The sequence below is a fragment of the Chenopodium album genome, chromosome 10, assembly GCF_948465745.1.
Source record: "Chenopodium album chromosome 10, dcCheAlbu1.1, whole genome shotgun sequence".
Classification (NCBI taxonomy): Eukaryota; Viridiplantae; Streptophyta; class Magnoliopsida; order Caryophyllales; family Amaranthaceae; genus Chenopodium; species Chenopodium album.
The window spans coordinates 21,337,297-21,359,601 of record NC_137843.1 but is presented as its reverse complement, the minus strand read 5'-3'; the positions used below and the strand labels follow the sequence as shown (position 1 = coordinate 21,359,601).

Below are 22,305 nucleotides of genomic sequence, written 5' to 3'. Positions count from 1 at the left end.
AGGTAACAAGTAGAATGTGACGAAATATTAGATCCTAATCTAGTTTATATGTGTAGTGTATGCCTCATCAACAACTTGGATATCTAATTTAGTTTCTTTGTCTCTCCTTTGAAAAACCATTTATTTAAATGCTTACTAGCTGAAACTGAAAGGAAGATAGAGGAAGATTAGCCAGTTCAAAGCTGATGAAAACTACATACCCAATACGTAGCGAGCAGAGTAACTACCGTATCTATTTAGGCTTTGATTTGTAGATGATCGAGTTAGTTAAAGTATTGAGAGGTGGTACTCAAAACCTAGGATCAACTTAATCCTACAACACTTGCTATATTGGCTCTCTTTACACCAACATTTGCTGTATTGATTATATTTGTCTATGATTTATGCTTGATTTGGCTTGATAATTGCTTGACATTTTCAGATATTTTGAAAAATACCCAAAAAAATCGATTTTTGGCTTTCTTGTGTGATGTTTATTTGTTGAATTTTTTTTTTTTTTTTTTTTTTGACATCCTATGTGATTGTATGTTGAATTGTGAGCGTTTTGATAACAAATGCATATTTTGGTTGAGAAATGAGCATGTTAGCTTATACCCATAAGCTTAGTACGGGACCTTCAATGGTTATTCTGCCATAGTTGACATTCAATGGTAGGAAGACAATTATTGTGTTTGTTTATTTTAAAAATAAAGATTACTAATATAAAATATGTATAATTTTATTCATTCATTGTTTAGATGATATCATCTAAAGGCTGGATGATATCATGTCTTGTGTCTACAATATTATCTATATAATGGATGATATCTCCTCTATTGATTCCTTTATTGTTTTTATGGTATCTGCTATAAGTTGAATGATATCCTCTATTGGTTCTATGATATAAGTTAGATGATATCATCTATTGTGTATATGATATCATCTATAAACTGGATGATATCCTCTATTAGATAAATGATATCATTTATAATTGTGTTTATGATATCTTTATTGGCTGGATGATATTATCCATTGGCCATATGATATCGTTTATAAATGATATCTTTTATTGGCTAGATGATATCCTCTATTGGCTATATGATATCATTTATAATTGTGTCTATGATATCATCTATAGGTTGGACGATATCTTCTAGTGGCTATATGATATCATTTATAATTGTGTTTATGATTTCATTTATAGGCTGGACGATATCCTCTATTGGCTATATGATGATATCCTCTATCAAATACTATTGTAGACGTTTGATTGTGTCTCCCCAAAAACTAAATCCAATGATGAGTACTTTTCACGTCATTGAATATTGAACGAGGTGAAATGTTGAAGAATCTCGTGATTTCTTCTGTTTTCTAAAATGTTTTAGTAAAAATAATTCATTTTTGTTTTCGAAAATCATTCATTTCGTATTCTATTTATGATAAATGTCCAATCCAATTTAGTTTGGTCCATAATCTGGGTCCAATGATTGTGTAGTCGGATGGGGTTTGAAAAGATCTTTCCAACGATATATTATAAGCCCAATTTCGAGTTATAACGAGAAAGTTATGGTCAAAATACTAAACTGGATCCTAAATGAGTTTTATGGGCGACCCAATGATCATGTGGAAGGTCCATTAATTTAATTATATTCTTAAAGTCATTAGGATTATTCTTAGTCTTCTAGAATCTTCTAGAAGGTTATTTTGAGTTCTAATGGAAATAGGATTATTAATTATAATTATTTGATTATAAAAAGATAAGGATTTTAATTGGAATAAAACAAGTGTTTTAAAAGATTAAATTCGGTTTAATTAAAGATAAGTACGGACTCCAAGTAACCTAATTAGATTAGGAGAAGGACTCTGTACAGAAATCTTATCATGCAGCAACCATCGTGCCGCGATAGGTCTATCGCGCCGCGGTGGCCTTCTCACCACGCGATGGAGCTATCGCGTCGCGATAGCCCTGTCGCGTCGCGATGGTGCTGGTTTTACTCCGTGTCAAATTCTGACTCTTTTCTATCGTTTACGGTCGATTTTTCTCTATAAATAGGGTCGTTTTTCTTTGTTTGCAAATCATCTTTTCTTTCTCTCTCAAAGCTAGAAACTTATTCTTTCTTTCTCTCTCTAAGCCTTTCTACACCCTTTTCAAAATACAACATTCCTCATTCACGAGACTTAGATATACCTAGCCAAGTTCGAAGTTGCCTTAGACCTAGATGTGAAAGGTTAATAGTTCTGAGGGTTTGGTCCCAAATCTAATTTCAATTAATATTATTACTTTTATTGTTTGATTTAATATTTTCATTGAAGTTACTAATGTGTGTTTTGTTTTGATAGAAAGAGGTACGAGGCATCAAAGTGAGTAATCTAATTGCTCTATTTGTTTAGGAATCATGCTTAGAATATTATTTTAATTTCTAGTATCATGTTTAGGGAGTTAACTAATATTTCTAATATCATGTATCTTTCTAGTATCATGTTAGGGATAAAGCTTTGATTTTTATTATTTAGTGACATGTTAGGATTTGTTATTAATCATGTTAGTATCATGCCTAGGATTTTGCTAATATTATTATGCTTTTATGAGATTATTATTATGATGATGATTTGTTGTATCAATGATATTATGTTTATTGTTATTGCTTGATCACGCCCTCTCTTGCAGGTTTAAAGGGAATTTGTACTTGAAACACGCTTAATAAGATAATTAATAATTTTATTTAGGCTAATATGATTTTAATTCAGGTGATCGCCAATAATAGATTTATTTGTGCATTAATAATCAACCAACATAGATTAAACAGGTTTAGGATTAATATATTGATTGTATGTTAATTAGAAAGCGCACATGAATATGAGAAGAACAAAGTAGAGGCCTATTTAGGGCAGGTAGGTTCAATCTCTTTTAAGTTGGATTTGTACTTTCATCCCCAAACATCCAGTCATGGTTCAGGACCACTATGGAGTTAGCGATCTCTATGATCGTGAATGGTTTACAAGCCCCTAAAACTTGTTGGCGACTCTTTTGCTCTAGCTTCCTTCCCTTTGGACGCCACCATGCTTAAGTGTATGATCACAGTGGGGCTCAAGTGTGGGATGCTTGAAATATTCCCTAAAACTACATATCCTATAACAAACAATACAAATCATACAACAAAATTGTACGTATCCTCTATTAAATAACACATATCCTCCAACAAATTGTACATATCCTCCAACAAATTGTACATATCCTCCATCAAATAATGCATCCTGATCAAATACTACATATCATATATACTCGACGCACGAATTGTTTAGCCACACCCAATACCTTCTACTAAATCTATTATGTTATTTGTTTTGAAAACACAAAGGGAAACAAGCCACTTCTTTGGCTACCCTACCACCACCTATTTCATCACTTTCCTACCTTCTCCAGCCATCCCACCACCTAGCCACCATTGTCGGCCCTCACCGCACTGCCCCCACCCTTCGCCGCCCCTTCCCACACCTCCCCCACCCTTCGTCGGCAAACCCTCCCTCTAAAACCTTTCCTGACCCCCGAAAATACCTAAAAAAACCCACCCCCTACCTCTTAAACAGTTGGCCAGCACTCCCACGCACAATTCCTAAAATCGTAGGGTTTCGAGGGTGGGAGAAGGGTTTCGGGGAAGAATAGGGCTTTTTTGGGGAAGGAAAGGGGAGGGGTGTTGGATAGGTATGAGGGTGGTAGTATAGTGGTTGCTAAGGAATGGGAATGGAAATACCTAGGGAGGTGGGAATCAACTTGAAAGGATTTGGGGAATGAAAAGGGTAAAGCGAACAGAGAAAAAATGCCTCACAAACAACAACAACAAAGATTAAGGGAAGTTGATTCTCATTCCCTTTGATAAATACCGCTTGGCCAACCAAACGACATTAAATGAAATATTTTAAGGCTCGTTTGATATCATTGTGGTTTTCAGTTATTTCATTTTTTTGTTTTTGGAAACTTGTGATTGATTTCATCAAAGAGCTCAAAAATAAGTCAGATTTATTTGAATCATCATGATTTAGAAAATTGACTACGAAAATGTTGCTAACCACTTTTTTTTTTTTAGTTTTCAATAAACAGAAAGAAGAAAAAAAACGGAAACAAACGAGCCAAAATCCTTCACTTACTCTTTATCCCTCAATTAAATTTTTAATTCTTAATTTCATGTTATTTACTTAGATAGCCTATACAATCTTACTATTTTCGCATTATTTATTTTTTTTGATGTTTAGAGAGCCACAAGGGCGAGTGATGTGAATCAATCCCACGATCACATGAAACCGGGAGGGGAGCTCTAACCACTTGAGCTATCCCTCACTCTCACTATTTTCGCATTATGAGCCTACAAGGACAATTTCCTTTAAAAAAGCTAAATTGTAAAGTAATTTCGTTATACGTCTGTTTAAAAAATATATTTCTCACAATACCGCCCACGTAGGCTCGATTTCTAGTATAAACCGTTAACAAGGCATCGCTAATGATATTAAAGATTCTATATATAGAATCGCTAATATCAATAGAAGTTCTATGTAATACCCCGTATTTTTATACGTATTTTATTTTAAATAAGTATTTTGTGAGGTATTTAAATAATTTGAAATGAATTATTTATGGCATTTTAATTATTTATTTTAAATAAGTTTGGAAATATTTTATAAAAGGAAAGTTTTATTTAATTAATTATTTTATTAAGTTGGTATTTAATTTAGGAAAGTTTTATTTTAGTTAAGTTTTATTAGGAAAGGGATTAGGAAAGATTAAAAAAGGAAATTTTAGCTAAGAAGGGTTTCTAGAGAAAGGGGTATAAATATTCAACACTTGGGCAAATTAAACTTTGCCCAGAGTGGAGAATACCCAAAGTAAACTTTCACTCCCTTCTCCTTTATTTCTTTTTCTTTTTCTTTCTTTTCCCCTTCTTCTTTTCGGCACTCACCACCGCCGGCCACCACTACCACCGGTGGGGCGCTAGCCACCACCAGCAGCAGCGGCGGCGCCACCAGCAGCACGGCTGCTGTTCGGCCACCCTTTCGAAAAGAAAATTATTCTTTTTATTTTTCTTTTGTTTAATCCTAGATATAATTATAAATTATGAGTTTTGTGAAGATTTTATGATGATTGATTTTTAAGTATGATGTAAATTAATTTTCAGATTTTAATTTTAATTAAAATGCCCCAATTTTTGAAACCCTAGATTTGCAAATAATTGATTCTTGAAGGAATATGATTTAGGGTGGTTTAAACCTTTAATTTGAGGGTTTTAAAGCATAATTACAGCAAGTTTTCATGAACTAATATTGCTGGAATTTTTGTTAGTAAGCTAAAAATTAAGTTTCTTGAGGGAATTCTGATTACCCATTAATTGGGATTAAAGTAAGAGGTTTTAAATGAATTTTCAGCTTGTTTTAATTAAATTATGAGTGGTTTAATAAGAGTATATATTGCTGGAAATTTGTGTGGAGTAGATTTTAATGCCATATTATGATTTTGGTTTGTAGGAGGCTTTAAAGTGAGTGATTTATATTAGTCGTGGCGATTTTAAGATCGTATTCAAGGTACGTTTGCATACTTGGTATTTATTTGGTGATATAGGATCATGCTAGGCTTTGAATAATTGATTCCAAATAGAATTATGATAGTTTTGGTTGGAATTTATTATTTGGTTGATGTTGGTGATTGAATTATGAAGCATGGATTATTTGTGATGGATTATTGAATGGAAATAATTATTTGGCATGTTATGTATGAACCATACTTTTATTATTGGCATGATAGAGAGCATGTTTAATTAAACTAAATGTTTAATTTGGTTTGGAATATCAAAGAGGAATTTTATTATGGTTCATATAATTTTTATTGATGCTATAAGTATGAGAAAGGAGCTATGTAAGTGTCTATGCATACGAGGAATAAATTATATGTTGGTGCCTTAGTGCACTTAAGGTTTTCTAACACCGAGGGATAGGAATTGTGGCGCATTATGCGTTTAAGGTGTCTTTGACACCGAGGTAAATTTAAAAAGGGTTCAACATTAAATATTATGTGGTCACTAATTATTCAAGAATTAAATTAGAATGTTTAATTGTTTAGATAATTATAATGTTTGATTGTGCTATGGTTTGAGAGTCATCACCAAGTTTAATAATATGTAAACAACGTAAAGTGAAAGAGATTACGCACCAAAACTCTTAGAACGTATATACCTTGAGTATGAACATATGGGGGGAATTATGGGGAGTTTTTTGTCAGAAACTACCTAATACAACCTAAAATTTGTGAGAAACTACCTAATAAAAAAAATATTGTAAGAAACTACCTTATAAAAGCTAAAATGTGGTAAGGTATTACCTTTGGCCGAGTTTCCACCGTTAATCTAATTTTAAGGCTTTGACCTACCTCAAAATACCCCCGAAACCACCATAGAAGTTGCTTTTCAAGGTGGTATATGAGGTTATTTTTTGGGGTGGTTAGAAGGTATTCCGAGTTGGTGAGGGTAGTTTAATTTCGTGATTCGGGATGTTGATTTTGGGGTTAGAGGTGGTGGTTTTGGGATTGGAGGGTGGTATCGGCTTGGTGAAGGCAATTTCAAGTAGGTTGTGTTGGTTTTGGGGTGAAAGCGGTGGTTTTGGGGGTGTTTTGAGGTGGGTCAATGGTGGATTTCCGGCGGAGGTAGTATTTTACAAAAATTAATATTTTGTTAGGTAGTTTCTTACAACATTTTACCTTTTACTAGGTAGTTTTTTACAACATTTTTCTTATTAGGTAGTTTCTCACAAAATTTGGGCTTTATTAGGTAATTTTTGACAAAAAGTCCTTTTATATTTAACCATAACTTCTATTGGGAGTACAGGACGCTGTATTTTCCTTTTATTATTATGCGCAGGAATTCCTCCACTTACGAGTGGTTATTTTATACTGGCAAGGTTAGCTCCCGTGTTAGTACCCCTTTATTGGGGCAGGTTAGGGAGGGAAACTCGTTCGATGCGTAATCAATGCTAAATGAATCATTTAGTTACTTAGTTGAGAAGTCTTGTTGTATGTTGTGTGTTTATAAACAGGTGCAACAAGGTAAGTTGTGTGTTGATAGGTGAAAAGCATGTTAGTGTGTTTAACTACGCTTATGTACTTAGCTTTGCTGATTGTGTGTTTGTGTGTTTGTTGGCCTTGTTTTTACCTTGGCCCTATGATGACCCATTTTTAATGGAGAGTAGTGGAAACAAGTAGAGAGAAGCTTTTCAGGTCGGTGATGAAGCATATTCATGATTGGCATGAGTGAAGAGCGAATCATGTTAGCTTTCATAAGTTTATGATATGTTTATTGCTTTAATTATTTTATTATATTATGTTTGTGAGACTAACGCAAAGGTTTTGAATTGGTTCGGTTTTGTTAAGGGCCTACAGTGGTTCCAAGTTTTAGGTTGACTTTGTTTTATTTTGATTTGACTTTACCTTCGTTGGTTGACTTTTTAAGTTGAGTCGTTTTGAATGTTTTTAAAGATAGTCTTCTACTGTGTGTCTTTGATAGTTGCCTTAGCCGTTTTTACGGTGGCGGTAATGTCTTAAATTTTCCTATTTTGAGTTTTAAAAAGAGCAAAACAGGTATTTTAAAAGAAAAGAAATTTCTAGGGTGTTACATTCTATGTATAGAACTTCTAATACTAATACATGAGAATAAATATCAATAGAGGTTCTATGCATAGAACTTCTAATACTAATATATGAGAATAAGCAGTGGTGGAAATTTTGATAGCAAAAAATATCACTACATGCCTAATGGTACATTAAATGTACCACTGTACCATTAAGACAGTAAAAAAAAATACTACGTAATAAAAATCGCAGATTGTCCTCTTATGTGCATGTGAAGAACATAGGCCTTATGACTCCTAGTTGCACCCAAAAATGAAAATTGAGTGGAAAAAAAAAAAAAAAAAAAAAAAAAAAACAGAGACCATTTTTGATAATATAAGAGAAATTACTTTTGTTTTAAAAAATGCTGATAAGACAATGTTTACTGAATATCCCAACAAGAAAATTTGGTAATCTTAAAGAACTAAGGTACTACATAATTATGAGGTAATGTCTATTAATTCTTATTTATACCTCATATGGTACTCAAAACAAACAATGATAAGAGTCCTCTTGCCGGTGAGGAAGCAACCTCATGACAATGTTGAATGATTCTTGGGTCGTTGAAAATACATATATTAACCAACAATTAGTGCATGTAGACAAAAAAGTATGACCTAGACATTCAATTCTTCTTCTTACATAGTCATTGACCCTTCTTTTTAAGTCATTGTCTTCAAGAATAATCCAAACCAAACCCCACCACATTACACAACATACATACTTCTTTCTTCACTCATTTTTACTCACTCTTTGTTTCCTTCCTAATTATGGCCACTAATACCATTCGCTTCTTATTAACATTCTCTTTGGTAGCCCTATACTTATTGTCCCGAGTGTCTGTCACAGCGGATGATACATGCCCTTACCCATGTAATCCGCCGCCGATAGCCGGGACGATAACATCACCAACCCCAACCACACAAACACCACCAACATACACCCTCCCACCCCCATCAGGGAATTTACCAAACTACCCTCCACCATATGGGAATTACCCAAACTACCCTCCTAGTGGTAGTGATGGTGGTGGTAGCATAACCATGCCTCCACCTCCTGATGCTATACTCCCTTACTTTCCGTACTATTATAGGAACGGTGAACACCGACCGTCCGATCAATACTCAGCATCTTCATCTATGGCTTTTACTGCGGTTCCAAGATCAACGGTTCAGATTCTTCTGGCCTTAATTGTTGTTTTTGTTGTTATTTTTGTTTAATCCCCTCTTTTTATATTTAGTGGATAGGTATTAGATAATATCTTCACTATTTTACTCTTTTTTGCTGTTATATGATAAGATCATATAAAGTTTGCTCATATGATTGATATGAAAATTAGGTGTTGTTATTTTGTATTGGGATTTTATTTCGTCTTCATTTTTTATTTTTTTATTTTAGTTTTGCTCTGTTTTGTTTTATTTTACACAATAGATTTTTTATTTTTATTTTTATTTTAATATATTTTTTCCATAGAGCATTCATGAAATTTGGTATTGCTAGAGTTTTTGCTCCGTTGTACAATTAGTGTTCATTCAAAATTTGTGTATCATCTCTCTTCTTGTGTATAAACAAATACGAAGTATGGTTTTAAAAAAAACAAAAAAAAAAAAAAAAAAAAAAAATACAGAGTATACCTAAAGTTGTGCATATCGCAACAAGGTTGTAGGATCGAATTATACTCGGGTCACCTGGCACTTTGAAATGAGAATTTGCTAATTGTTTTCCCTATCTTAAGAGAATCTAGTTTGCTAACTTGGATCAAATGGACCAATGTGTACTTCCGAATGATAATCGAGCGCCTGGCACTTTGAAACGAAAATTTCCTAATATAAATTTTACCCCTAAAACACACTTATAGTGTATTAGATTAAAAATATTAGCTTTAATTACATGTATTCATTAGAAATTACATATTAAAATATAATCAAATTCAATACTGATTAAAAGTTATCCTTAAGGGGATTAAACATAAAAATTGTTAAAGTTATCTTTAAAATGATCATCTTATAATAATATTAACGCAAGTCTGCCTTATACAAGACTTATTATTCTATTTATACTTCAACTTGATCATACATGACTAAAATTCCATCTATCTCGAATCAGTTGCAAGTTGCAACACTTTTAACTACAGAGATATAACCATAATTTCTTTAGTATTCTTTTAATTAATTTGATATCACTTTACTGAATATTTTCTATTAAATCAGTTTTAAAACCCATTACAAACCTCATCAAAAGTATATTGACAAATTTCTGATTAACTATATTTTATAAGATATTTCACTATAAATTATTCCTTTCGTTTTAAAATTATGTTTTCATTTGAAATCTTAACACTATCATTCAAGAATCTTTTATTTTTTTTCCAATATATATGAAAAAATGTATTCAAGTGTCATCTTGTTTGATTCGTTTTGATGAGTACTTTTTGAATATTAACATTTTATTATTTTACTGACATATAATTAGAGAAGTTAATGATTTAAAATATACATCGGCAAACATGACAAAGAAAACTTAAAAGATCAGAGGAAGTACTACCTAATAAAATTTAAAGTTAGTTAAAATTTAGTGTCTAAAATCATAAGCTAAAAAATTAAAAATTAAAAAAAAAATTTAGTAATACTCTATTAAACTTGTTTCAATGTACACATAATTTATATAATAAACACATTGACCTCTGAAGTAAGGGTGTGGTCTATTCACCTAATTTTTACTTTTCTAAACTTATTATCTTATCTTATCTGAACTTATCTAAACTTACCTGAACTTATTAACATTATTTTAGTTATAACTTGTATTTGAGTAACCCTTATAACTTATTTTTACTTAACTGAACTTATCTGAACTTATTACACCTGAAAATAGGCTGAAATAAGGGAAAATAAGGTGAACAGAACAGACCCTAATAATAATTCCACTGATCATGCATAAAAGTTAAAACCTTGCAGTTACCACTGTTAAAACGATTTAACAGTTCAATTTTAGTTCGGTTAGATATTTATTAGGGTAAAAAAATAGGTTAGTTTGAAATTAGTTTAATTGGTCGACGAGTTGGTTTCAAATTGGTTAAAATTATAATCGGTTCAGCTTGGTTTCAATATATTTTTGGTCGGTTTCAATTTGGTTCATCTTGTAAACGATTCGGTGCAAATAGGTTGCGATTTGTAAACGGTTCGATGTAAACGGGTTTTAACTGGGTTCAAACAGTTTTGGGTTAGAAACAGGTCGGGTTAACAATGGTTCAATTTTTTTTGGTTTGATTTTATTTCACTTTGGTTTAGAAATGGTTGGGTCCGTTAACGGGTTCAATTCTTATACAGTTTCACATTTATTTTGATCGATTCGGTTTCGGGTTTACTAAAATACGATTCGGATTAATTTTCTGTTTTGAATCAGTTCGGTTCCAATTTGTTAAAGACAACGTACACAAATATTTTCTTTTTCAAGCTAGAATTTTAGAGTTTCTTTTTCAATTGATAATTTGATTAATAATATTCTTTATTATAGTTTTTGTATTGACTTTAATTTATTTTTGAGAGATCAAAGTATGCAATGTCATTCTAAAAATTTGGAGAATTACAATAATACATCATAAGAATTTGACTAGGCCAACTTTGGTACAATATAATTCTGGAAAAAAAATATGAATCACTTTGATGATGTCATTTAAAGAGAAGACAAAAATTATTAAATTATTTTTGCTTAATCCATAATTACATGAAAAAAGTCAGAGAAAACAATAATGTACTCCGTCAATAAACAAGTCAATAAACAAGTATGCATAATTAGATTTCATTTAAACTTTAGGCCGTTCGCTCAAAATAATTCCAATTTTGAATTATTTTTAAATAATCCGAACTTTAGGGGCTATTCGCTTAAAATGGTCCTAATTGGTCACCAAGGTGACACATGTCACCACGTGATTGGTTAAAAAAATTTTAAAAAAATTAAAAACTTAAAAAATTATAAATAAATAAAAAAAAACTTAATTTTCTTTTTTTTAAAAAAAAAACTTGCACAGTCCCAGCCACCGTCTACCACTACCACCAATTAGCTCTCTCCCCATCCCGCCGCAACTAGATGCCCCTCATTACGCCGGCGTGTCCCTTTCCCTTACCCCTGTTCGTCGGCCCTTCCCCCAAAACCACCAAACCACCACCGCAAAACCACCAATTCCCACCTTAAAATCTAAAAAAAAATAAAAAATAAAAAATAAAAAAACCCTCCTCCACCGTATAAACCCCCAGCCACCCCTCCCCGACCCTCGTGACCCTACCGACTAGGGATTTCGACGGTGGGGGAGTAGCGGCTGGGGGTTTGTACAGTGGGAGAGGGGGTTTTTAAGAGATTGAGATTTGGTTTTTGCGGTGGTTTGTGGTTGTTTCGGGGCGATTAAGCTGAGGGTAGGGGGAGAGGGTGTCGCCGACAGCGTGGGGTAGGGGATCTAGGTGCGGTGTTGGACTGAGGCGGGGGAGGTACCTGGCGTGGTTGGGTAGGAGGGTTGCCGGAATCGTGGGTGGTTGTTGGGGATGCGTGGGTGGTTGTTGGGGATGCGTGGGTGGGGTTGGTTTTTTTTTATTTTTTTATTTTTATAAATATTTCAACCAATCTAGTGGTGACACGCTTCAATTAATTCCAAAAAAAAATATTTACCTCATTTTCAGGTTACCGGTCACTTGAGGCCATTTTGAGCGAGTGATCCCTAAAGTTTGTATTATTTAAAAATAATCTAAAATTGAGATTATTTTGATCTAACGGGCTAAAGTTGGGATTATTTTTATCAATTTTTCCTTAAAATTACTTTTAACGTGAATTTAACCTTCTCTTTATAGTATGCGGTTTGTAAATGGCTCGGTTTATAAACGATTCGATTTGTAATTGGTTCGATTTATAAACGGTTCGATACAAACGGGTTGCAGTTTGTTAACGGTTCAGTGTAAACGGTTTTTAAAAATCCGGTTAAACAGTTTTGGGTTGGAAACGGTTTCGGGTTAGAAACGGATCGGTTCTTTTTCGGTTTGGTTTCATATCAATTCGATTTCGAACTAATTTTGTTCGTTAACAGGTTTGGTTCTTATACAGTTTAACATTATTCGGATCGGTAGATTTACTAAAATACGATTCAGATCGATTTTCGATTTAAAAAAATTGGCTTTTAATCATTTGGTTCTCATTAGACAATTAAACGATTTTGGTTTGAAATTTAACATTGCTAGTTGCACTAAGTAACTTGTTGAAGTACCTTTTATAAGATGGAAAATCAATGTGAAGGGGCAAGAATTCAGAAAAAAAAAAAAAAAAAAAAAAAAAAGGAAGTTGGAATATTTAGGTTTGAACCTTTGAAGTGTTTACAGGTAAAGTCCCATGCCACTGCTAAAAGTTTAAGGTTGTTATCGAGAATAATTGAGTAGTAGTTTAATACGAGTAGTCAAATAAAATAATTGTGTGAAAAGGGGCAAAATAAATTGTAATGAGATTCGCATGAGACAAATTGAGAGAGAACTTTTGAAGGGCCCAAGGAGTTTTTTTGGGTGTCTAAATGCGTCTTTTTGCGACGAATCATAGACTTATTTATTTTACTAAAGCTCCTTAATTACTCTATTGATAGGCTTCATTACCAATGCTAATCCAAAATGGATCAAAGATTCCAAGACAATTATGCCAACACCCCACCGGATTCAAAACTATTCCCCTTAATATGAATTAATTAATCGATACTATATTTTACAGTACTCTATAGATCTAAAGCTGTCAAAAGCTGATCCGATCCGAAATATCGACCCCAACCCGATTATTAACCGACCAGTCTGAACCCGAGAAAATGGTGACCCGAACCCAATCTGACCCGACCTAAAACCAACCCTAGACCCGAGTTAACCCGAGTATTTGAGACCCGAACATAAACCGACCTGGAAATGACCCGACCCGAATATAACCCGTAAATTATTGACCTGAACTGAACCCGACTTGAACCGAAATTGACCCAAACCCGTTTTAACCTGTCAAAACCCGAATTAAACCCGACCTGAATTCAACCCTACCTGTTCCTAACCCGACTTGTAACTGAACCGACTCGAAATTCAACCCGATCTGTGACAAACCCGACCCAAAATTACACGCCTTGTTATTGACCCGATTCGAAATCAACTCGACTTATTATATTATACATCTTTATTATTGTAGATATTGACTAGCTAAATAAAGATATATGCTATATTCATTGTAATCTACTTATAAAGTCATAAACTCATAACTTTGTAAGGATAAAACTGCTCTATGTTAATATTGAAAGTATTTTGTCTTTACTTGAACCGAACCCGCAAATATTCACTTGAACCAAACCCGAATTGAATCCAAATATAACCCGACTTGGAAATGACCCAACCTGAATATAATCCGCAAATTATTGATTTGAACCGAACCCGACTTAAGCTCGAGAATGACCCGACCTGATTATAACTCGCAAATTATTGACTTGAACTGAACTCGACTCAAACCCGAGAATGACCCTAACCCGTTTTAACCCGTGAAAACCCGAATTAAACCCAACCTAATATTCACCTGACCTGAATGTAACCCGACCCAAACCCGATAAGATGTATGACTCGACGTGACCTGACTCAAGCATGACCCAACCCGAACCCAACCCGCATAGGTTATGATATTAACCCTAATTGACCTGACCCGACCCAAACCCGACCCGTTTACCCAAATTGACAGCTCTATATATATCCTTGATTAAAAAAAATAGTTTCCTAAAAAGTCAGCCTAAATATGTACGAGTAATTCCTTATATATATGGAAAAAAGATAGTCTCCTAAAAGTCATTGAAACATTAATCAATAGTCAATCAATAACTATATAATAAAATACACACCAGTAATGACACGTGTCGTCTCCTGTTTTTTTTTTCTTCTTCTTTAAACACTAATTAAGTAAAGTTTTAATGAGGTAAAACAAATTGACTAATAGGTCAATTGCCTTAATTGTTAAAAATTAATTATTGTCTAAATCTCTACTTTTAGAAAGAATTAAAATCAATCACAACACTAAGAAAAATATCACATATCATAATATAATAATAATAATAATAATAATAATAATAATAATAATAATAATAAAAGTAGTAAAAATAAGCTAAGTTCAATAAAACAACTACCGCCAAAAAACTCCCTCGAAAGAAAGGGTCTTCCTCTCTACTTGCCTAGGGTTTTGCTGCCGGTGTGCCGGATTTTCCTCCATTCTTGGTCGTTTTTGACTGATCTATGGCGGATGAAATTGTTTCTTGCTACGCTAACCTTCGGCTGGATGATGAAGAGGGTGGTGTGGTAGATTTAGGTGTGGTGGATTCTGAACTATTGACGGAGAAATTCAACCTGATTCTAATTGGGAGACTTGTTACTGATAGACCGTATAATGTGGAAGCGTTCAAATCAACGATGACTAAGGTTTGGACCCTTTCGGACAAATTGGTTATTAGAGTTTTAAGCCCTAACCTTTACGCATTCCAATTCATTCATTGGAGTGATAAGGAGAAAGTATTGGCAGGGAGACCATGGTGCTTCGATAATATGCTTTTAGTTTTTAAAGAAATTGATGGAAGCGAGCAACCCGAACAAATATCTCTGTTTCATTCCCCTTTCTGGATACGATTGAGGAATCTTCCTTTTAATTGTCGATCGGACAATGATGTGCGCGAACTGGTGATTAGCATGGGGGATGTGATGGAAATTGAGGAAGATGTGCTCGGGCTTGACCGTTTTCGAAGGGTGAGAGTTATGATCAATATAACAAAACCTTTACGTCTTTATCAAAAACTCAGAGACAAAGGTGCGAGAGAGGTGATTGTCGAATTCACTTATGAAAGACTTCCCTATTTCTGTTATGCGTGTGGTGTAATTGCGCATTCGGAGAGAGATTGTGTCATGATTTCCGAGGAGAGTAAGAAGTAACAACTCGGCTGGGAGAGGTGGCTTAAGGCATCTCCGTATAAGGGGAGGATGAAGGAGTTGGAAGAGGTGGAAGCTGTGTTAACATCCCGTAAAAAATTATTTATTACTCGTGAGTCCTAGGAGGAGGAAAAGAGTAATACAGGGGAAGAGGGGGTGTTAGGTGAAGGGGAAGGAAATAATGGTGTTCATGACTTGATTGAGTACGAAAGGGGGGAGCTGAGAGAAAAAAGGGTGGAGTGCGAGGTGGAGGGGGTGGCTGGTAGCAAGGAGAGGGTGGAGGAGGGAGTGTTGCTGGGTGAGGTGAACGAGTTGGGGGCTGGGTCTGACGTGGGTTGGTTTGGGGATGGTGTTGCCAGTTCGGAGACTGCTGCAGTTGGTGTGTTGGGGCAGCAGCCTACGGGCTTCAAGGTGGGAATGGGTGATAGTGGGAGTAAGGCTGTTGGGAGAGGGGGGAGGAAAAAGGTGAAAGAGAAAGGGGGCAGTGGGGGAAATGGAATGGAGATAGATAAAGAAAAGCTTCTTGGGAAAAGGAATCGGGAGCTTATTTTGGGATTGGCAGAGGGTGAGTCGATGAGTAAGAAGATGGAATTTGACATTAATTCTGATGGACGGCGAATGGCGGAGACTATCGATGAACAGTCCCGCCAAGCTCAATGAGTATATTATGCATTAACTGCAGAGGGTTGGGCAATACCTCTACAGTTAATAATCTCCGGAACTTAGTACGGAGAGAGGCCCCGTCTCTTGTTTTCTTGATCGAGACGAAATTGAGTAGTGGTGAGATGGTTAAAATTCGTTCGAAACTTGCTGGTTATGATGGTCTTGCTATCGATAGTAGTGGTAGAGCTGGTGGTGTGGCTTTATATTGGTCAAAGGGTATTGACATTGATTGCGCTCTATATCGCTACACCATATTGATGTGAATGTGGTGAAAGGGCTGGGTTCAAATCCTTGGAGATTTACTGGTTTTTATGGATGGCCTGAGGTCCATCATCGCCATATTTCGTGGAGCTTAATGTCTATGTTAGCTAACGAGGATGATAGTGCGTGGGTATGTGCAGGAGATTATAATGAAATTCTGTCAGATTCTGAAAAGAAGGGAGGAAGAGACCGGGCAATGTGGCAACTGGAAAACTTTCGAGAGGTGGTGGACACTTGTCAGTTGCGGGATGTACCTTTTACAGGGTACTCTTTCACTTATGATAATGGACAATGGGGGGATGACAATATTCAATGCCGTCATGACCGTGCCCTTGCTAATCAGAGTTGGATGGATGTTTTTTCACGGAGTAAGGTGTTTAATTTGGAGCGCAAATGGTCGGACCATGCTCCAATTAAAATTGTGTTAGATGAGCATGAAGGGGAGAATAGGAGGGTGGATGAGAAACTCTTTCGCTTTGAGCAACTTTGATCCGAGCATGAGGGTTGTGAGGATGTAATATCTCAAGCGTGGCAGCTAGGGGGAGCATTACTAGAGCAAAAGCTGGAAGCATGTGCGACTGAGCTTTGGTTTTGGAGTAACAGGGAGTTTGGGAGAATTTTCAAGGAGATTCGGAAAAAAAGAAAGCGCCTAGGGGTGCTTAATAAAGGGAGTTGTAGTGAGGCTCGTGTTAAGGAGAGAAGAAGGGTGGTTAATGAGATCAATGAGCTGCTGCACCAAGAGGAGATTTATTGGCGTCAAAGGTCTCGAACATTATGGTTGGAGGCGGGTGACCGTAATTCGAGCTACTTCGATCGTAAAGCATCGTAGAGACGTAGTAAAAATAGGATCACTTCTCTTGTGACTGAGGATGGGGTGCGGCATTCTGAGGTGGAAGAGGTTTATGGTGTTGCTACAAATTATTTCCGGACATTGTTCACTTCTTCGATGCTAGCTAGTTTTGATGAGGCCTTGGCCGGTATTGAGCGAAGGGTGACGGATGAGATGAATGAAGGGCTATGTGCTACTTATTCAAAAGAGGAGGTGTTTGTTGCTTTGAAACAAATGCATCCTTTAAAAGCCCCGGGTCCAGATGGTATGTGTCCCCTTTTCTTTCAAACCTATTGGCATATTGTTGGCCCTATTGTGACTTCTTTGGTTCTTAATGTGCTTAATGGTGTTGTGATTTCGGAATTTATTAATAAAACATTTATTGTGCTAATTCCGAAGAAAAAAGATCATGAGAGTATGTTGGATTTTAGGCCAATTAGTCTTTGCAATGAAGTGTATAAGTTGATTACTAAAGTCCTTGCCAATTGTTTGAAAGTTTTTCTCTCTGATATTACTTCTATTAATCAGAGTGCTTTTATTCCGGGGAGGTTAATACTGATAATATTTTGGTAGCTTTTGCATTATTTCATCATATGAAAAATTCGAGTAGTGAGAGTGGTTCGATGGCTTTGAAATTGGATATAGCGAAAGCGTATGATAGGGTGGAGTGGGGATTTCTAAGAGCGGTAATGGAAAAAATGGGATTTGCTGAGAATTGGGTGGATCGTGTGCTACATTGGTGTGTCGACGGTCTCTTTTTCAGTTCTGATAAACGGGGCACCTTCGGGGGATTTTACTCTGTCTAGGGGTTTACGGCAAGGTGATCCACTATCCCCATATCTTTTCATTTTGGTGCTGAGGCTTTGTCGGGTCTTCTAAATAATGCAGTTGGTATGGGTCGGCTACATGGGATTAAGGTAGCTCCTACAACCCCGGTTGTGTCACACTTGTTCTTTGCCGATGATAGTGTGATTTTCTCTAAAGCTAATGTGGAGAAGGTGAACACTATACGAGAGATATTGCAGACTTATGAGATGGCCTTCGGCTAAATGGTGAGTCTTAGTAAAACCACTGTTTCATTTAGCAAAATATTACCGGATCAAAGGAGGGAGGAGTTAGCCGATTTGCTTGGAGTGAATGTGGTGGAGGTTCATGATAAATATTTAGGGTTGCCGACGGTTATTGGAAGGTCAAAGAAGGTTGTTACTAGAGGGGTTCGAGAAAAGTTGTGTAAACGACTTCAAGGTGGAAGGGGGGATTTCTTTCAAAGGCAGGTCGTGAAGTTTTGATCAAGGCAGTTGCCCAATCTATTCCGACCTACGCGATAAGTGTGTTTAAATTTCCCTCCTCTTTTTGTGATGAATTGCGTTCGTTAGTAGCTAATTTTTGGTGGGGTCAAAAGAAGGGTGAACGAAAAATTCACTAGATTGCGTGGAAAAAGCTTTGTGAGCCAAAGGCGGCAGGTGGATTGGGATTTCGTGATTTTAAATCTTTTAATTTGGCTCTACTTGGTGAGCAAGCTTGGCATATTTTACAGCATCCGGAAAGCTTGATGGCTCGAATTTTTACGGCACGTTACTTTGCTCAGGGGGATTATTTAGGGGCGGAACTTGGTAACCTGCCAAGCTATACTTGGTGTGGCATTTGGGGAGCTAAGTGGGTTGTGCAACGAGGATTGAGGTGGCGAGTTGGGGATGGGTTGAACATCTCTGTATGGAACAGCCCATGGATTCCAAAAACTCAATCTCGAAGAATAATTTCTCCTAGGGGCAATGCATCGGAAGAGCTCCGGGTTTGTGACTTAATTCATTTATCTACTACTTCGTGGAATGTAGGTAAAATTAATGAGATTTTCTTGCCTTTTGAAAGGGAGCGCATTCTCAGTATACCGATTAGTTGCCGCCTTCCTTCTAGTTCAATTTGTTGGGACTTTGAGAAGAGTGGGATTATTCGGTGCGCTCGGCTTATAGGGAAATTTTTGGTGAGTATGATTCGGGTAATGTGGCTTTTACTTCAGGTGTAGCTAGCTTTTGGAATAAAATATGGCATGCAAACACTCTGCCTCGTGTCAAGCTGTTTGTGTGGAGGGTGTATAGAGGTGCATTACCTACTTTAGTCAGGCTGAGTAAGAGATTGCCTGGGAGGGATGTGATTTGTTCGTTGTGCCAAGCTGAAGGACCGAACTTCATTGTTTAAGGGATTGCATCATTGCTCGTCTAGTGTGGGACGCAAGTGGTTTGGGGGGAGATGTTCAAGGAGTATTCTGTGACTTTGGGGATATGGCTGCTACTTGTTTGGAATGATTGCCTAGAGTGGAGCATGGTCTTTTTCTTACAATCTGCTGAAGAATTTGGAATGCGAGGAATCGGTTGATTTTCGAGAAGGAGGAATGTGACCCAAATCGATCAATGGAGTATGTGCACAAGTTTATGTGTGAGCTGAGTGGGGAAGAGGAAATCAAGGTGAGTGGGGGGAGAGGACAGAAGAAGCATTGGAAGGCTCCGGATAAGGGGTGGGTAAAGCTCAATGTCGATGGTGGTACGTGTGAGGGGCTGGGAAGCTGCGCTGGTGCAGTGGTTCGTGATGACAGAGGTGAACCTCTTCTTGCTGCTTCTTGGATGGTTGAGGATCGTTGGTCACCAGAAATAGCTGAAGCTAAGGCATTGTGTTTTGGTGTTAAACTTGCTGTGGATGCGAGTTTTCGTAAGGTGGTGGTAGAAAGTGATTGCCTTAGTCTTGTTAATGCAATTTCATCACATGAGAAGGGTAGTAATAGTATGCATTTGATTTTAGATGATGTTTATCATTACAGTAGCTTTTTAGAGAGTGTGTGTTAGAGTTTTGTTTGGAGGGAAGGAAATAGAGTTGCCCATGAATTAGCCCATTGTTTACCATGGGTTGTAGGCTGTCATACATGGGTGTCGAATTTTCCATCCCAGGTTGCTTCTATTTTGATTTCTGATGCTAATATGAATGAAAGCTAGTTGCTCCTTTGGAGCTTTGTTTCAAATAATAATAATAATAATAATAATAATAATAATAATAATAATAATAATAATAATAATAATAATAATAATAATAATAGATTATTATAAATTATTTTGCCAAGTAATTACCTTAATAATCAATAACTACATACGAGTAATAAACATTAACCAGTATATTGATTGATTACTAATAATTTTTTTTAAATATTTGTATAAGATATTGCCAAAACATAATTAAAACATACCGAAATTCGTTTTTCAAAAAAAAAAAAATACCGATATTCAACTAGAGTTCATAACAAGAGAAAGGTTGAATAAAGAAATAGTACATTATTCGTCAAAAAAAAAAAAGAAATAGTACATTATTTGAAAAATATGGATTAATATTATAAATGGCTTGATTTGAGATAAAATAATAGCGTGATTTTAATAGTGAGTTCAAAGGGAATTAAATTATTTCGCGAGTTAGATATATAACTTTAAAAATTTATTTAATTGACAAGAAAATAACGGCACCACACTGAAATAGATAAATATAATTATATGACCAAATGCATAAAAGCTAATTGGATCTTCGTAAAATAAATATTTTGGTAGTTTCTTTCACAATATTATTAGACAATTTTCTTACACTAATTTTTTTTTTTACACTAACTAAAATAGTGTAGAATTGTTGAATTGATAATAATACTAAAAATTACCGTGTGTGGCACGGGACCTACCTAGTTATATAAAAACCAAAGTCCTTTTTTCCTTCAAAAAAATGTAACAGTTATTGTAGGGAATATTTCAAGCATTACCCCAAACTTGAGCCCCACTGTGATCATACACTTAAGCATGGTGGCGTCCAAAGGGAAGGAAGCTAGAGCAAAAGAGTCGCCAACAAGTCTTAGGAACTTGTAAACCGTTCACAAGGTGAAGATTACACCCCTTAACGATCCATGAGATCGTCAACTCCAAAAGGTCTTGAACCAAATAGGGTTCGGGGATGAAGGTACAAATCCAACCTAAAAGAGACTGAACCTGCTCTAATAAGGCCTCTACTTCATTCTTCTCGTATTCATGTGCACTTTCTGACTAACATGCAAACAATAGGTTAACCCTAAACCTGTTTATCTATGTTGGTTGAATTTAATGCAAAAATAAAACTATTATTGGCGATCACTTGAATTATAATCATATTAGCCCTAAACAAGATTATTAATTATCTTATTAAGCGTGATTACAAGAACAAATTCCCTTTAAACATGCATAAAAGGCGTGATCAAGCAATAACAATAATAATCATCAAGCAACATAATAATCATAAATCATAATTAACAATCATAATCATAACCATAATCATATCAACGCTAAAGCATAATAATAGCAAGATCCTAGGCATGATACTGACAAGATTAATAACAAATCCTAGCATGTCACTAAACAATAAAAATCAAAGCTTTAGCCCTAGCATGATACTAACATGATATTAGAAAAGAGTAAAAGACACCCTAAACATGATACTAGAAAGCAATAATAACATCCTAACATGATACTAGGAATTAAACAAATTTAAACATGCTTTCTACAAGAATAGAGCAATAAGATTACATACTTTGGTGCCTCGTACCTCTTTCTAATAACAAAATACACGCGTTAGTAACTTCAAGGAAGATATAAAATCAAACAATTAAATTAAATAATTGAAATAGAGATTTGGGACCAAACCCTCAGAAATTATAACCTTTCACGTCTAGGGCGAAGGCAACTTCGAACTTGGCTAGGTGTGTCTAGATCTCGTGAATGCGGAATTTTGTTTGTAAAAAGCTAGAGAGATGAGAGCATAGAGAGAATTGAGAGAATAGAATTGATGGATGTGGATGATGATTGTGAATGAATAAAAACGGAGGTTTAGGACCTTATTTATAAGAAAACAGTCCGAAAATAGGTAGAATTTGATAAGGAATAAAACTCCATGCTGTCGCTGCAAAACCGACCTTGTCG

At 35.5% G+C, this 22,305-nt stretch overlaps 4 protein-coding genes across 4 annotated transcripts; all 4 read left to right on the top strand.

Annotated features, from left to right (window-relative positions):
- The first annotated feature begins 8,394 nt into the window (after positions 1–8,394).
- Positions 8,395–8,844, top strand: LOC145565045 (uncharacterized). Its single transcript, XM_081625158.1, has one exon. The coding sequence runs from the start codon at positions 8,395–8,397 to the stop codon at positions 8,842–8,844; it is 450 nt and encodes a 149-aa protein (XP_081481284.1).
- A 7,520-nt stretch (positions 8,845–16,364) lies between these two features.
- LOC145565044 (uncharacterized) lies at positions 16,365–16,993 on the top strand. The gene is made up of 2 exons (XM_081625157.1): positions 16,365–16,458; positions 16,518–16,993. Exons 1-2 carry the CDS (start codon positions 16,365–16,367, stop codon positions 16,991–16,993), a joined length of 570 nt encoding a protein of 189 aa, XP_081481283.1.
- A 456-nt stretch (positions 16,994–17,449) lies between these two features.
- On the top strand, positions 17,450–18,381 carry LOC145565042 (uncharacterized). The gene is made up of 3 exons (XM_081625156.1): positions 17,450–17,747; positions 17,861–18,058; positions 18,221–18,381. The coding sequence occupies exons 1-3, from the start codon at positions 17,450–17,452 to the stop codon at positions 18,379–18,381; spliced, it is 657 nt and encodes a 218-aa protein (XP_081481282.1).
- Positions 18,382–19,740: 1,359 nt separating this feature from the next.
- LOC145565041 (uncharacterized) lies at positions 19,741–20,169 on the top strand. Its single transcript, XM_081625155.1, has one exon. It carries the CDS (start codon positions 19,741–19,743, stop codon positions 20,167–20,169), a length of 429 nt encoding a protein of 142 aa, XP_081481281.1.
- Positions 20,170–22,305: the final 2,136 nt, after the last annotated feature.